This window comes from Sturnus vulgaris, chromosome 2 (genome assembly GCF_052056855.1).
Source record: "Sturnus vulgaris isolate bStuVul1 chromosome 2, bStuVul1.hap1, whole genome shotgun sequence".
Lineage (NCBI taxonomy): Eukaryota > Metazoa > Chordata > Aves > Passeriformes > Sturnidae > Sturnus > Sturnus vulgaris.
This window is the reverse complement of record NC_142244.1, coordinates 45,679,711-45,696,753: the sequence shown is the minus strand read 5'-3', so window position 1 is coordinate 45,696,753 and position 17,043 is coordinate 45,679,711. Positions and strand designations below refer to the sequence as shown.

Genomic DNA, 17,043 nt, shown 5'->3' with positions numbered 1-17,043 from the left:
AATGCAATTATCTTATAGAGTAAGGTAGCATGCCTTGCTGTGACTGCTTTCAAAGAAGCAGCAACTGAGTATGATCTGCCAGTGTGAAATGGTACAATTAAAGATAACAGCAACACCTCCTACCATTTGCTTACTATGTTGATCTTTCCCTTCTAACCTATTTTATATCTCTTCAATTATTGTGCCTATTTTACCTGCCAATTAATCAAATATATATTTTCAAGGTAGAATTTGATGGGGGAATGTGGGTGGGATTACATGTGAGTTTCTGATAAAGACTGTTTCTAAAAAAAAGAAATCAAATAGTAGCCCTAGTTTTAAATCCTGTCCATTTCAGACTTTGAGGGTGTTTCAAATTGATGAGGTTTTCAGTTGTTATAATACAAAGACACTGAAATGCAAGTTTTACTGGTTTGCTAACAAGTAACTTACACAGATGAACTTTCAAGGTCACACTGTGAAGTCATGAAATATCTGAACTGATCATGTACTTAGCCATATCTTGGTGGTCTTTTCTATGTGTGGCACTAAAAATAGCTTTCTATTCTGTACAATCCATTGCAATAGCATTTACGAAGTTAGTAGTAATGTTAGTGTAATCATGGTAATCTAAAAATTCAAGAGATGCAAGTCGCCTGTGGAGAGGTAATATCTTCTATTAAATCAGCTGAAATAGCTGAAAACATAAAAGTATAGCCTACATTTTCATTGTTTCCAGTTATAACATCTTGTCTAACAGAAAGATTATCTCTCCCCACCATCTTTGTGCTTATTGTATTTTTGGATTATGCGTTTTTAACCTACTGATATAAAACACACATCTGACTTAGAATGAGGTTTAATACTGCAATATTTGCAAGATTTCAGCTGCTTAAGAGTACACTATGGGGTAGTGAATCAAGGAAAAGTCCACATTGAAATGACCAATGACTAGCACAGAACAGATATTTGAAATGGTGCAAGCTTTACTTATATAATTCACAATTCCATAACAATACTTAACATTTGCAAATACAAGTTGATGTCTGCAACAATTACCTTTATAGATGTAAACAATCATTCCACCACATTGCCACAAGTCCATGTGTACAGTTTAATGCTCACAACTGATGATTTATACTATAAGGGAAGTCGGACAAAGTAACTAACCCAGATAACAAACAGATCTAAACTTGGTTTTCCTATTCTAAAGTGGATTTCAAAACATTCATCATTGCAAAAATAATTTGTAGAAGTGACAAATATCTGTGCAAGGAAATTTCTGATTTTTAGAACAGAAGTGGGACACATTATCACACTTTATTCTGAAAGAAACTTTTGTAAATGTCAATGGAAGTTTTTTTTGGTGACTTTTTTTTTTCTTCTTCTGAATAAAGTGTCCAGGATTCGGTTTGAAGTCTTTATTATTTTCATGCAACAAACTACATTTTTTTCTCCAGTCTATTGAAGAATTTAATTAATAAAGTTTCTAATTAAAAAATATTTTTCTATTATGTGAAAAAAGGCTATAATTAGAATTTCTGAGGTAAGACTCCATCAAGAGTACATCAGTCAAAACAGTGATGATGATTCTCAGTCACCTCATGAAAGTTGCCTATCATCTTAGATGCCCTAAGGTGACCAGCTTGACCCCAAGGTGCTGTTCTGCAGGTGCTTTGTGCTTGCCCTTTACAGATAGGTCTGATAACCTCAGTATAAGGCCACCTATGGGCCACTGAACCAATTTCTAAATCTTTGTGGACTTATACACTTGGGGCAAAACTTTCTCCACATGCCTGAAAAAGTATATACACCGGCTAAAACATTCAGAGTGAGAGGTCACATATACAGCATGAGACACTCTGCCAGTGTAAGAAATGGGGGACAGACTGTATATCCTAGAGCATCTTAAATGTCACTGAATGCAACTGAATTGATACCCTTTGTAAAGTCATCCACATCTAGGTGACTTGCTTGTGAACTGGACCCTGCCCTTGAAACATAATCTGCCAAGACCAAGGATATCTCATTAAGATATTGAACTGTAAGCCACAATGCAGATGCAGCTTATCATCAAGCTTTGGTTTTAAAGGAATTTTGTGATTTTTACGTTTTGCAGTCTCAGAGTTAAGTACAGAGTTGGCTGTATCATGAAAGGTATTGGAGAGTTTGGATTAGTCTTCTAAGCCTGCTTCCCTAAATTCTACCTCAACAACTTGTGATCATATTTCTGAACCTGCTAAATTAGAGATGATCATTCTCCCTAACTATACAAGGTGTTTACCTTAGTGTTAGAGCAAGGCTGCAAAGAGCATCCCTTCTCCAGTCATGCAATGAGCCTACTGTGCATTTGGAGGTGTTACCATCCCACCCCAAAGGGAACGCTTCTGCACAAGTAGGAAATCTGTCCTTCCCAGAGTGCAGGAGGCTGTGCATCACGAGGTGCAGAATAGGAACTATAAATGGCAGTTGGTAAAGAACAACAACTGCCCCTGCTGCCTCTTCTCTCTGGGCTGCTACTGCACCACACAGCTAACTGGGGATAGGCTGAGAGCCTAAACCAAAAATGTAAAATAACTTCTACATGCTCTCACTGTGTCACAAATGAGGAAAACATTTTGCCTAGTAGAAAACGCTGTACTAAGTTCTTTGAGTGCAGAGCTAAGTCATTATACTGCAGTTTCTGTGCAACAGCCATACAGCCACACTACAGCAAACTTAAACATAGACACATAAAAGCTGAAGAAACAGAGGACAAATCAACTTCTGCTATTTGGCTTTAGGCAAAAATTAAAGTGAGCCATGCTGAAAACCTGTAAGCTTTTCCTATGCTGCCATGACATCTGTCCTTGAAGACTCAAAAGTCTGACAGCACTGCTTGCAGAAGCTTTTCAGTTTAATGTTGGAAAATATGCATGCAACTAAAATTAAATGTGTCATCTACAATGGTTCAACCTCCCTTCAACATGAAGAGGGCAGTGAAGAGGTGAAAAAAGTCTCTGTGGCATTTGCAACATAACAAAGAAGAGAAAAGTAACAGGACTCTGAAAGTTATTCTAGTTAAACATTTCTTTTCTTTGTGTGTGTGATCATATGCTTGCAGATGCTAAACACATTGTCCTAGCAGGCCAATATTAAGAATCATGGTTCTATTCTGCCTTCAGCATCACGTGTGCAGCTCCCAGAGGAGTACATTGGAGGTGGGCATGATAAGGCAGAATTCACCATATATTCTTATTCAAACCAAATTCCAATATATTTCTCTTGCACTGTGATTTTGAAACATGGAAAGGGGACAGTTCTAGTCAAGAAGCTATGCTGCTTTCAATTAATTGCATTTATCAAAAAATGACATGCTGCATAAACACAGGGCATGCTTTGGAATATTAATTCAGCTTTTTGGTTTTGCAAATGATCCCACCAGTCCCTTCAATACAGGGGCTGGAAAAGTTCTTTTGAAGAAAGCATTTATTATGTACATCAAAATGCTTCAATGAAAACAGGACAGGCAAGATAACACATTTTAAAAGCTTTCTTGTTTTCATTTTTTTCCCTTTCTGGTGAACAGAAACCTTTTCTATTACTTTTCATTATTATATTTTACTCGCTTCTCCTAAGCTTGGAGCTATTTATGGAAATTGCAGTATTCATGTGTGAGAGCTTCAGTCAAAGGTATCAGGATTGGTTTGAGAGGAAAATTTCGACTGAAAGCTTGTAATTCACATCGTTCTCTTCTCAGCTTGGCAAAGTTGAAGGTTAACATCATCTGTTCTAGACATTTCAGATTAGTCACAGAACTTTTCTTGGTGGTTCAGTGCCTGGTCATCCAGTCAGAGGAACAGTAATCCATATGGAAAAATTAGCTCAATGTTACTAGACTGGTGGTTAATACTTGAGCCTTAGTTAGGAATGTTCGCAGCATCTTGGGACTCTTTTCTTCCTTGATCAATTTCTTAAAATAGGATTCTTCATCAGAGGCTGAAAAGAGGAGGACTGTACTGAAGTATATTTTTTCCATTACCGAGTCTTTTATTTATTTTTTTTTTTATTTTTTTTTTTAGGAAAAAGATACATATATTTAAAATTTCCCATGCAAAAATAAAATTAAAAGTTACACAATTTGGTTAGGAGTTACATTCTGATTTCCTCTATAGTAGTTTGCTTGTTTTGTATCCTGGAGTGATAACCTTTAACAGGAGATTTGTTTAAGACATACTTAAAGCATAAATACTGATACACAGTGCTGAAAATCTGGCAATTAACTGCATTTTTAGTTAGAAAATGTCTTGAAGCTTTCCTTTGGATTACTTTAAACTCTGTATTCAGTTAGAAAAATTATTTCTTCATAACACCTACAGAATATTCCTTCCCATTTGAGACACAAATTATTGGGTTAACATGTCTTGTCTAAATGAAGCAGGTGAAAAGGGCAGTGAACTGAGATGTAAAATCTTAAAAGCGGTCATGTAAAGGTCACCCTTTGCCAGTTGGCTTTGATAAACATCAGCTTTAAAGGGCATGTCTGACTTCAGAGAGAAAAATGTTAAATATTTTGCTTAAAATATAGATTTGTAAGAAACAATCACTTTGAAAAACTGTGAATTAAAAATGTAAATGAATGAAGCAACTCATTCTCCTTTGCAACAACTCTAAAAACACAATAATCCTGGAAAATCAAAGTCCAAATCTATGTAGTTTTTATTAAAATGGAAATTTTACTGCAATTCTGAATAAACACATTAAGAATGCACCTATTAAATTCATGTTTTCATTCACAATTAACAGCAGATAATCCAGTTTTGACTGGCTCACTGAACCATACTACTTAGAATTTTACCTCTTGCTAAAGTCAATTATTGAGTTTATAATTTACCAACAAAAAGAGAAAATGGCATTACAATAATCTCATTTTATACCCTCTGCTCTATTCTGTCTTTTAAAGGTTTTGCGTTTTTCTTTTCTTCTGGTTCCTTGTGAGTCAAGATTTATCAATTAGAGATTGTAAGAATTCATATCTCTGAGACTTATTTTAGTAAAAAATGGAAAAGTCTGAATAAAAGAAAAAAATTATCACAACTCAATTTTTAAAACCTGATTCCAAGTGAATCATTATATTAAATACATACTAAAAAAAAATTTGTGCAGACATGACAGTCAATATAATTAAGATTTATGGTTCTCATCCTCCCACTAACCTAGGAACTGGCAGACTAAATTAGATCATAACTAGAAATCAGATTGTGTCACACACCAGTATAAGTATTAAAAAAAGAAACACCTTACCAAAATTGTAGTGACAACTACTGTTCTATTCTCAATGGCTGCAGTGTCGTTTCCAAGTGTAGGTTCATGCTGAATCAAAACTAATTTATCCATGTCATTCCAATAACCAACCTGCAAAATAAAATGTATATAATTTGCAGTAAGGTCTAGATTCTGCAGATCTACAAATATAAACAACTAAGAACAGCAGCATGATCCAAAGATGGTTTTGTCCAAAGGAAGTGCTGTCACGTTAGATACAGGAGTATGCATCTATCACTTTGGGTGTAACACCTTGCAGCCCTGCTGCACAGAGACAGATCTGGTGTCACCCTCCACTTCACTGTTCCTGCATGATCTGGGCTGCCTACTTCAATCAGAGACACAAGGTAAATCCTATTTTCATTAGCTTGAAGGCTTCCTTGGGCATAAATAAAAGAATTTTTTCTCCTCACAAGAATATTTTCATTTGTTAGTCTTCCAGATCTTTTGGTCTTCGACAGCGGAATGAAAGACATTTGGATGACAGTTTTGCAATCCCATGGCTGATCTCAATTTCTTGCTCCATCATGGGCTTCCCAGGAGAGCCCAGCTCCGGGATTTATACCAGGCTTGTTCCACTTAACTGCTATCACTGACCTTTTAGTACCTACATTAGAAGCCCTGTTATTTACGCTTTCTTTACACTCACAGGACAGACAGTACCAGCAGACAGTGACTCAGCTCATGCAGGATAAGCATCCTTCCAAGAAAGGTGCTTGCTTTTCCCGCTGACTGTAAAGCACGGTGAGACTGAATTCTTCCTAAATATATCTCTGGGAAGTGCCTACAAGGAAGTGGAACAAATCAGGTTTTTCTCTTCTTGGCTGCATTTAGGCTGCCATAACCCTCTCCTGAGCAGCTTTAAGTTAAAACAGCTGCCTTTGTTCACTGTTGGCAATGGACTTCTCTAGAGGCAGATTTGAATCAGTCATTCTCGTAATCCCATGGAGGAAAACCCCCAAACCTATTTTTCCCACTTCTTTCCCATTCTCTTTTCTGCAGATAAATTGTGGCTGTCTGTGCATCTTCTGACAAGGCTGCTGGGGCTTCTTCCTCTGACCTAGCAGTGACAGCGCTCAGCTCCATGTCAAGTGGACAACATGAGCACAAACGTGTCAGTAGAGGAGTGTTCTAATCCCACCTCAGGGGGCTCCCTTGCTGAGAGCCTAATGAATTGGGAGACTGATCTTTCTTCCCAGCATGATTTAACAGACACATGATTTTAAATGTTTCTTTCAGAGAGATGCAATTCAACCAGACACAGCTCAGTTTCCGGCAGCACCTGGGGACGAGTCAGCAGCAACTGCCCCTTGCCCCCTTCCTTGATTAATTAGGAGTTCATGAGACCGAGAACGGGGAGAGAGGAATGCCTTGTCTATCTTACTAGAAGATAGTGGAAAGTGGGCTCCAGGCAAAGCTTCAATGTAATTATCAGGACCAAAGGACACTCTGTGCCTTGGATGAAAAATTTCAGTATGATGGAAACCGGCTAAATGATCAAATCAGTTATGTAGTCAATATTATTTCCAACACTACTGTAGAACCCTGATTAAATTCACCATCACATAGGATTCTGTCTCCATGACATGTTCAGCTCAATGCAGTGATGTGATATGAGAGTCTAAAAGAGCAGGGGAGTGCTTCTGGTTCCTGTCTCATATGCATTATATATATATATATATTCTGCATTTTATTAAAATAGTCAACCTTCCTCTTGATTTTTTATGTTTACTATTTCATTAATTTCCTTCTTGGAAAAAAATGTATGGAGGCAAGTAATTTTAACAGTCCCTAGAGCAGTTTGACTGAACATGGGTGATTTTTTTTTTTTCTATTAGTGAAGCAAACAAGCACAAACTGTCCATGCACAAGTTCTGGTATATTTAGTTGAAATATTCCTTTTATTTTTGTGATTGCTCTTGCAGCACTGGAGCCTTGATTTAGGTGTCTGCAGCTAACAGGAAGTGTCAGCAGTGTTGATATAGTGGAGAGGAAGGTTTTCTTCCTAGTAGTATGCACTGCTAACAAATATTCTCTTTCAGCCAGACAGCCATACAGCCACAGATACAACTGATTATTGAAAATGTGGAGTTCTTGTCAAAAAACTGTGACCAGCTAAAGGCAACACATGTACACCAAAATCTGGCAGTTTGGGGAACTATTATGATAGTGAATAATGATTTTTCATTGTGCAATCCTTCACCTCTATAAAGTTCAGAAGGAAAGCAGAAAATGAATGATGTACTGTGCTACAGAAATAAGTACCATATGAAATTCAGACAGAGATAAAGGCATTATTTGAGAAATGACAAGTATCTTTTAAAGGAATTTTAGCTTTTGTGCATTGGTGTGAGCTAGTATGTGTTAGGTGCAAACCTGCACTAAAGTAACTTTGGAACTAGATGAAAGATATGTCATGACACTTGCATAAAAGTGTAGAGATACACAGTCACTTTGAGAGCTCGAAATAACAGTATGCTTTCCCATAAATACCTCAACTCCCCAAGGAAAAAAACTCCTCAAAAGCTAGGATTGAATTTAGCTATAAAAGTACCTCCAATTCTATTTGGGTTGCAATTGAACTTCATAGCAGTTGCATCCACTTACACAGGAGCTGAATTTATCTTTTAGGAAAAAAAATGCAAAAATATTTGCTTCAAAGTAAATTTGACATAACAGTTTGGCATTTGAATGAATAGTATCCTTTCTGAAGGCCTGTGCACCTTTTAGTAACCACTGAAGTGATACTGTGGAAGCTCACAAGCCACTGAGGGCAAGAAAGAACTCAAACATTTTGATATTTAATTTTCATTTTGCCGGGTTGAAATTCAGAAGCCAAATCTTCAACTGCCTTGTGCATGTAATGTAATGTAAATGCTGTGTTTACTTTATATTTTCATTTTTTTTTTTTTAATTTTGGTGATAGGATGCATGGTGAATGACACAATTAAGTTATTGAGCTGGGAAAAGACCTCTGAAAGTCATTTGGTCAGGACTGTGTCTAGGTGGCTTCTGAATGTTTCTAAGGATGAAGACTTCACAACCTCCCTGCACAAGCTGTGGCAATGATTGGTCACTCTTGGAGCATAAAAAAGTATTTCCTAATGTTCAGAAGGAGCCTCCTGTGTTTCAGTTTGTTCTCATTGCCTCTGGTCCAGTCCCTGTGCAGCAGTGAAAAAAGCCTGTGTCACTTGGTCACAACCCTCCAGACATAGAAGCCATTCCATTACATCTCTGTGATCCTTTTCCTCCTACCCTTTCTCCTTACCAGCAGGTTTTGGTTCTGCTTTGCAGAGAAGAACCAAGTAACAAGTTCTGCATGAATGAAACTAACATGAGTATAGGGTAATATTTCCCATTTTATGAAATTATGTGGAAGTCTGCCTCTGTGTAGTTGTGCAGTTTTTAAATGATCTCTTCACATATTTAAAGCTGTGGGCAACAAAAATCACTTTTCTAAAGATTAGAGCCATGCATTACTCTGACTGGAGAGGCAGTTTTGAAAGGATAGTGCTAGGTGACTCATAAGTCATGTTATGTTGGACATGAGAAGAAGACATTAATACTGAAGGCCTCAGTTCAATTAAGTAGAGTAATTTCTCACATATTATACAAGATTTGTCAGGCTAGACCACAGAACTGATCCAATGATCATATATAAAGCACTATCTAATACATGAGAAATAAATTCTTGTAAGTACCAGTCTGTCAAAGCTGTTATGACTTATCATATCAAATAAAGGTAATGAGTTAGGAGTAGCAGAAAGGCATGACTGAAAGGTAAGAAAAGCACCTTGGGCCTCTAGCACAGCACAGACATAGCTCCTCTGTTTGCAATCACCCTCCCCTTAAACTGCAGGCAGGAAGAGAGCATGTGGACATCCCTGCAGTGGTGCCAGACAGACACCTCTCCCGTAAAAGATGACAAAGGTTGAAACAACAACTTTTTTCTAAAGTTTGCTGGCAAGCAAACTCCCTAAAGATTTACTGAAGTTGTGACCTAATTAAACACATCTCTTTGCACCTTTCCTTCCCTCCTTTACAACTGGGAATAGGGGATGGAAAGGGCATAATTCACAGTTTCCTTAGTGCACCCCAGCCACCCATATATCCTCCTGGCTGCCAATGATGCAGCGCAGGAACAGGAAGGAAGCAGGGCTGGTAGCAAGACCAGACACATTTTCTGGCACAAGACAGTGGACTTCCCATGAGAGGAAAGACAAACTCACCTTTCCCAATTTATTCTTCAGCCATCTGTCACACTTTCAAAAGACAACTGCACCAATAGGCCTTATATGCAGGCACATGCTTTGCTTTGGTCTAGGGCTCCATACTGTGATATAGTGGCAATTTTTTCATCCAAGTGTGTAATTCTGCCCTGGGTCTGCAGTTTAACACTCTGCCTCCTCAGCACTGTGGCAGGTAACTGTCTCCAGGGACCCACAGTTCACCTGTGGTACTATTTACTGTGCTTGTCACTTCTGGCCAACAGCAGAGGACTGTTTAACTCAATCTTGATTGTTTTGGCCCTACTCAAGCAGCCATGAGTATCCTATTCACCATCACCTGCCCCCTTTTCTTGTTCTGACAACCTCACAAACAAAATAGGCCCCAATGACAAAAAAAAAAAAGAAGAAAATCCTTGAGCCTGAGTACATTTTCTGTTTTTAAATGTTTTATACTATGATAAATGGACAAACTTCAGCAGAGAAGAGAAAGGATCAACAAAGTACCCAGGCTTATCTTTTCAAAGTGATTAGGCTGAGTGATAATGAGCATTCAGATATGAAGGATCTGCTTAGACATGTATTAATGTGAATTTGCTTACAAGCAATCAAGAACACAGGATTAGATACTGCAATAAAATTCAGAAAATGTAAGTATTCAGGCCATTCTCTCTTCCTCTCCTCTCTTCTTCTGTCCTTTCATCCTTAAAAGCCTTGTGTTAGTTACAGCCTATGGTTCATGTTTACACAGAATGTACAAATCAACTTGCTTAAAAATGCAAGCAATTTTCAAGAAAGAAATTTTGGGATAAGATACAAGAAATACCAACTATTCTGACTATTCTGACCATTTTCCATCACCCAGCAGCCTAGCAACATATCATCCAGCTGGTTTTCATTAGTATGCTTGACTGACTAACATCCCACCACTCCAAGATGCACACTTGTTTTTGTGTTCCCCAATTTGAGGCACTGAATAATAGAATCTAGTAGAAAACGCAGCTAAAAACTGCTCTCACCGAAATACCCATGGACTCAATGTATTATACCTTTTCAAAACTGCAGAGTCCACTTTAATATAAGTTTGCATAACCATTTCATCATACACAAGTCATTTATATGACAATGTCAGCACATACCTTCCGAGGACCAGTGTTTTTCAGCTCAAAGACATCCATGGTGTAGTTGACTCTGCGACCATAGTGGTCAAACTGAACATTTCCAGTCAAACCTTGTATTCGAACCTACAAATGGAAGAAAAACCACTGTGAGGATACAGTCTCATGCTCTTTATTTCAAATGTCACAGAGCAGTGCAAGTTATCCTGGCTACATCCTCAGATTACCATAGAAACACTACTATAGAACAGTTCAAAGAAATAAAGTTGGCTACTTTCTTTATATTCTTTTTCCCATCAAACCGTGCTGAAAACAGGCTTAACTATGTCAGTATTTAACTGCTAACAAAGACACACAGTGGACCTTCTCTTCATTCATGCTCTGCAACTCAACACTTTCCAGCTGCAGGTTCTAAAGAGAACTATTCTTATTGCTCCTGGAGTCATATGAAAAAACCTAAAGGAAGTCTGGCCTGAGCTCACATGTCTTTTTAGCTCCCACTCTGGTGGATTAAATGTACAAATTGAGTATATATGGCTCATCAAGGTCAACTTGACAACAACCTTAGCCCCAGCAAAGCAGTTTACTATCATGGAAGATGATACAGGGCTGATGTGGACAGGGTTTGAAAAGGGTGTTTTCAAAGCATTAGAATGAAGAGGGCTAGACGTGAAGCCTTACTATTGGCTGTGGCAGTTTCCCACCACCCATGCCTCAGCTGAAACTAGAACACTTTTTCTCTGTGTCACTGAAGGATACCCAAGCTGTGGTGCTTGTCCCAGAGAAGTCATGGCCATATTGCTGCTGGCTTTGATTTTATCAGGATCTGGCCATGAAAACCTCTTTGGCAGAATTTGAAGTCTCATGCTGTCTGCCTGAACACAGAAGCCTGACAATGTTTGCCTCAATTGTTACAGATATGTTCATCTGCACAGAATATGTGAAGCATACAAAATGCTTTATTTCTCTCCCTAAGAGTCAGGATGTGGCTTGAAACCACTTACTCTTTCCCTATGTCCATTTCTATCTGCTGATTTTTCTCCAGGACTGAAACCTTGGCTTCCAGGCACAGAGCTGCCAGCTCTGTCAGCAGTCACTTCTCCTCAGCAGCTTCTCCTGAGTGGAGTCTGCTCATTTGCAATGATTTAAATTCTACTGCAGGATTCTTATTTTCTCTACTGTCCCATTCAAAGGAAAGGCTAAATCATCTTGACAGAGATCTGGAACTTTCTAGGCATCCATATTCATCAGGAATTCAAAATCCTGAAATAATCCATAGCTCTGGGTTATTTCTTTTTAAAGAAAAAAACCAAACCCAAAACTACCTATGTGATTTCCCTGGGAGAAGTCTACTTTTATTGAAGACGACAGAAACATTTGAAAGGTTATATTATGTGGTTATACCTTTTTCCTTAAATGACAATATCTGTACAGCCAGGTTATTTGCAATAGTAACAAATGAATTCAGCAGTTCAGCGGAAGAAGTTCCAGCTATCTCAAAAGATCTAACAGTAGCTTCAAATAGTAGTTCCTTTCTGCCTTCATTCCAGCTTACAAATCAGAACAACCTGAATAGCTCAAGCTGCTTCCAATTTCCAAGTAAAAAATAATTTTACCTCTCCTGTTACTACCCTTGTGCATATGGTGTGCAACTGGTACCCAAAATTCTAAAAGATCCCTAGACTAAAGCCTCCCCTTACCTGTTTTAATGTTCTCTCCATATCAATTCCTTGACCCCATGGGGCTGCAGGGTTTGCAAGACAATCACCAGCATTTCCTCTCCTTGAAATATCAATTTTCTGTCTTCTAAGATTACGGAAAGTTTCAGCCATCACAAGTACTCCATCATATGTCAATGCAGATGTATACTAAATAGATGGACAAACACAGCCCTTCAGAAAAAAAATCTGCTGTTTCAAGGTAATTCTAGTTTGATTCATTATGCAGCAGTTTCTATACCTTTGTTTAGAAAACAGCTCTCCTCAAAATCAAAAGCATTTTCTAAGGGACAAATGCAGGATATTTCAGTAGGTGCAGCTTTAAAATTGTATTTCCTAAGCATAGAAAAATCTGTATCTTAAGAATGAATTAAAAACCAACCAAATAAAACTTGAAATATTCAAGTTTTTTTCTTTTTTTTTCTCCATTTGACTTATACAATGGAGAATATCCCCATCCACCCAACTTACTCAAAAGAAAAGAAAGAAACAGTAACTCACTGCGAAAATATAACTGAAAAAATGCACAGCTAATGAGCAGACATCCAGGCTACTGGAACTGGTAAGAATGATCAAGAGTAGGTTCTTCCTATTGGAAAACCTGTGTTGGCTCTCTGCCTGATAAATACTGGGAGCAGTCTGTGTTTCTACACTAACTACAGACACTGCTTTAGCTTGATAACACGCCAAATTAAATGTTTAGAACAAGTCTTTGGCAGATGTTAGCCTGGAGCCACATAAACAAAGGGGTGTTTTCTCACTATGGTCCTCTGATGAAAAACAATGCATCAGGAAAAGTTGTTCACATGCCCAGGGCTGCTACTGATATGCTCTCTAACTTCCAAAATTCAAATTTCATTATTCAAATCTAATTTCCTTCCTTTCCTTTGTCTTGCAGATTATAAGGTCTTTGAGACATGATTTATCTTTATTACCTCAAATTTTGGTTATCCCTAGATGAATTATGTGTGATTCCAATTAATCATGCTGACTTCTCAGAAGCAGATGGAATAATCTTATTTTTGTGACAAGTAGTCCTACAGGTAGAATTTTTCCTGTCACTAGTAACTGAGGATGTCTGCATTCCAAACCCTTGGTTTTGGTTTGTTTGTTTGGTTGGTTTTTTTAACATAAATTTTTGGAGTTTTACTGAATTCTGTAGCCATGTCTTGTAATAGCTAGGTCTTGTAATACCCAGGTTGACGCTTTCTCTAGGCTTTGCCAAGCTACCAATGTCCCAGGGAGGCTGGTTGCATATCTTTGCACAGTGCCCAGCACAAAGTGGTCAATTTTCAAGCACTTCTCGTATGCATTAGTGCAAATAATAACAGAAGTACTTTGATGAAGTCATATTTACAGCTGTGATATGATTTGCCTGCCAGGAAAATTATATGTCTAAGAAATATTTTCTTATCAATCTGTGAAGGATTAGGATAGAGAAACACTGGAATGAGATTTAAAATCATGCCTGAATGTGATTTCTACATGAGGTTTTGAGGTGGAAAATTTCCAGAGGAAACTCCATATGAAAATTTAAAGGTAGCAAATTTACAGTTACAGTAATATCTCATCCAGAAGAATTAATCTGTCAGCAAAGATCTGCACTCCAAAGAAATCAAGATAATTAGACTAATTAATGTAAATTTTACTGAAATTAAATTGTCAGTTAAGCATTTGACCTTTAACCACTGTCGGTAAAGGGGTGACATTGGAGAATAAGTGACAACAGACATTTAAGTACATCAGCAAAATGTGTTGCAGTTTTTGTTTCCACCATACAAATGTAAGGATAGGCAAGATTCATGGCCAGTAAGATCAACTGCCTTCTCCTCTGCCTAATATAAAAGGCTTCATTCATGTATTCAACAATGTCAATCAGAAATTAGAACACTGGAGTGATATCTTTGGTAGTGCTTCGCATCAGGGAGTACCTTTGGTGGGGTCTCAGATCCTGGGTATTCTCTCTGGTCCAGTTTCTTCCAGCGCTGCATCAGCTTAGTTACCATTGGGGTACTGAAATCCACTAGCTGAAATCCAGTCACATTGGCTCCTCCATGCATAAATCTCTCCAGAGAAATATCTTTGAATCCCTAGAAAATCAATTTAAGATTTTGTTTGCCCTCCTACACCACTGCAGGTCCAATTTGTTCTAGGTCAGCATGGCAGAATAAAGATGCACAACAGCAGGATTCCATTAGAAGGCAAAATTTAAAAACAGAGAATAATGTTGAACCTTCATTCATAAATTCCATTTGTGTAATAAAAAAAAGGCCAAGAAATAAATTTGCCACATTATTGCTAGGGTGGTTTTGACAGCTAAGAAACACATTGTTGGGAATGGCAGACAGTTTTTAAAGAAATGCCTTTGGCAAGTCAACTGAAAAATGCCTGCAGAATATTAAAGGCTTAATCCAATTTCCATCAAAATTGTCAGATTGGAATAAGCCCTGTACTAGTGCTTTAAAAAAACGCATCCCTCTATTTGCATGTTTAAAAAATGAACAACACTATTCTGTAAATACATTTACTCCAGGATTCATTGTTTAGGCTGAAAATGAGGTAATATAATAGACATTAGAAGGCAGAGACAGCACATGAGGATCTCATTGTTTGCACAAGGAAAACAACATCAGAATAACACTTCTGTTAAATAGGATTGTGGTAGCTCTTAGATCTGTTATATATTGAAAACCTAGAGTGAACCTACACACTGAAAGAGAAGATAAAGCACATATATCTCCAGACCTATTGGTTTCTCTGACTAATCTATTTAGCACAATTCTTTACTAGAATTTGCCTTTAGAGACAGAACTGAAGTTCAATAAACTGCATAACACAAACTGCTAAAGCAATTAGAAGCAAGCATAAATCTTTCTCCTCCTTTCCTAGCTGCTATGTCTAAGGCTAGCTCAGAGGTATCTTATTTTAATTTTCTTAAATTCCTCTGGTTGGTATTTATCAATGAAAACACAATTGAAAACGCAAATCTAGAAATATTTAGGAAAAAAGTTGTGGGGTACTTGGGTACTGACCCAGTATCCCAGGGGAAAAACACTTGTTAAGATTTGATTCATGTCCTAAGGGATATTGGCAGTAAATATAAAAGGTGACACATCAGGAAATCATATTATCCACATAATTGAACAGACAGTAGATAATGAAGTGTGCCCTTGCTGAAGTAGATCAGATGTGCCTGTCTCCACTGAATACCTCACTAGCAGATTACTGCAACATCCAGTTCCTTGTTTACAGCGACTATTTTGCATGAGAAAAATTACTTGGAGAACTAAAAAAAAAATCTAATTTATAAGACCTAAGAGCACAGACATCTGATTTGGAACACCTGAGGCTTTAAAAATAATCTGAAGTGGTACTAAGTTAAGGTTCAAGTGCAGCAAAGCACAGTAAAATATTTCACGTCAACTAAAATTCCTTGAGGGAGAGTAGAAAGAAAACAGTTTAAAGCATGCATTAGACTCTGTCCTACATTCACTGTGCTTTGCCAGGCAGGTATTTTGGCTTAAAGAATGAGTCATTTAAATAATAAAATACTGCATTTGATCTTTCTTTTCCCTCTTCTGAACATTAGCCGTGTGAATGTCCAGTTTAGCCTTAAAGTAAAAATACTGAACTAGTAATTTGACTGGAAGTAGCTGATCTTACCGGAAAATAAATGCTCCCTGGGGAATGTAAGAAAGTTACCTCTAGAAATAATGTTACTAATATTAAAAAGATGAATCAAAAATCACTGTAGTTCTGTAAATTCTAATTCGGCTTCAAGATGCACGTATCAGTTCTTTCTCCTACCTTGATTTTGATAAAATTTAGGAGTATTACTTATTATATTACTGTGCCCTTCATATCTAGATAGCTGCAGTAAGAAATCCAAGTTCTTTTACACATCATAAAGAATGTATTATGTACAACCACATATTAGAGACAATGGGAAATGCTGTGTGAAGTGCTATAACTTCAAAGTAAAACTGAGTGTTTCACTTACCGAGCAGGGGTATAATTCTAGAAAAGTATCTTACCAGGTTGGCAACAATATAATGGTATCCTTTAACATGCTTTCCCACGCTCACAATCTGTGGGAGAGAAATAAGACAAAAAAAGGAAAATAATGTCATACTGTTTTCTCTATAAAGGTGTTTTCATAGAAAGCCAGATATTCACCAAAATATATAGCACTGGTCATATAATGTTGGGAGTCTTTTTGCAATAATATAGCTATAACGTTCCAGGGGCTTAATAATGGGAGAAAAGTTAAAATTACAGTGAGTAAAGTAATGAACTGGTAATCTGAGAGCCTTCGGTATTGAAAATGTGACTGTAGTATACACTATTTGACCAAATAGAGCAATTATTTATGGGTACAAATTCAGGAGGAGATCTCACATTAGCTAGAAAGCCTACCCAGTGATTTATTTTTTCATTTAAAATAAGTGCAGAATTTATGAATGGAACTGGTGGTTCATCTCTTGGGATCAAAGCTGTTTGCTCTTGACGTGGTCAGATGCTAAGAGTGTTATTCAGCTCTTAGCAAAATGCTAAAGGCTTTGGGAATGGGCATGGGGAAGGACAGAGCAAGGTTGTCTGAGTGTTTAACCAAAATATAGCATCAAGCAATGCAGAAAAGGCAACAATCATGATATGGCAAGATCAACCAGAGGGTTTAGACAAAAACTAAGTCCACCT

At 37.5% G+C, this 17,043-nt stretch overlaps 1 protein-coding gene across 9 annotated transcripts in view; it reads right to left on the bottom strand.

Annotated features, from left to right (window-relative positions):
• Positions 1-17,043, bottom strand: part of GRIA4 (glutamate ionotropic receptor AMPA type subunit 4) — a 214,567-nt gene that overhangs the window by 58,118 nt on the left and 139,406 nt on the right. For 8 of the 9 annotated variants that reach the window (XR_015801344.1, XM_014877675.2, XM_088159421.1 and 5 more), the window contains exons 5-9: positions 16,380-16,433; positions 14,277-14,435; positions 12,328-12,495; positions 10,649-10,753; positions 5,263-5,373 (exon numbers count right to left, since the gene is read on the bottom strand). Coding sequence is in view for 8 of the 9 variants with exons in the window: in XM_014877675.2 (XP_014733161.1) it covers positions 5,263-5,373; positions 10,649-10,753; positions 12,328-12,495; positions 14,277-14,435; positions 16,380-16,433 (597 nt within the window). In the remaining variant the exon portion in view is untranslated. Of the gene's footprint in view, positions 1-945; positions 3,958-5,262; positions 5,374-10,648; positions 10,754-12,327; positions 12,496-14,276; positions 14,436-16,379; positions 16,434-17,043 lie in introns of those variants that run through there. The other variant, XM_088159422.1, reaches the window with a different exon arrangement.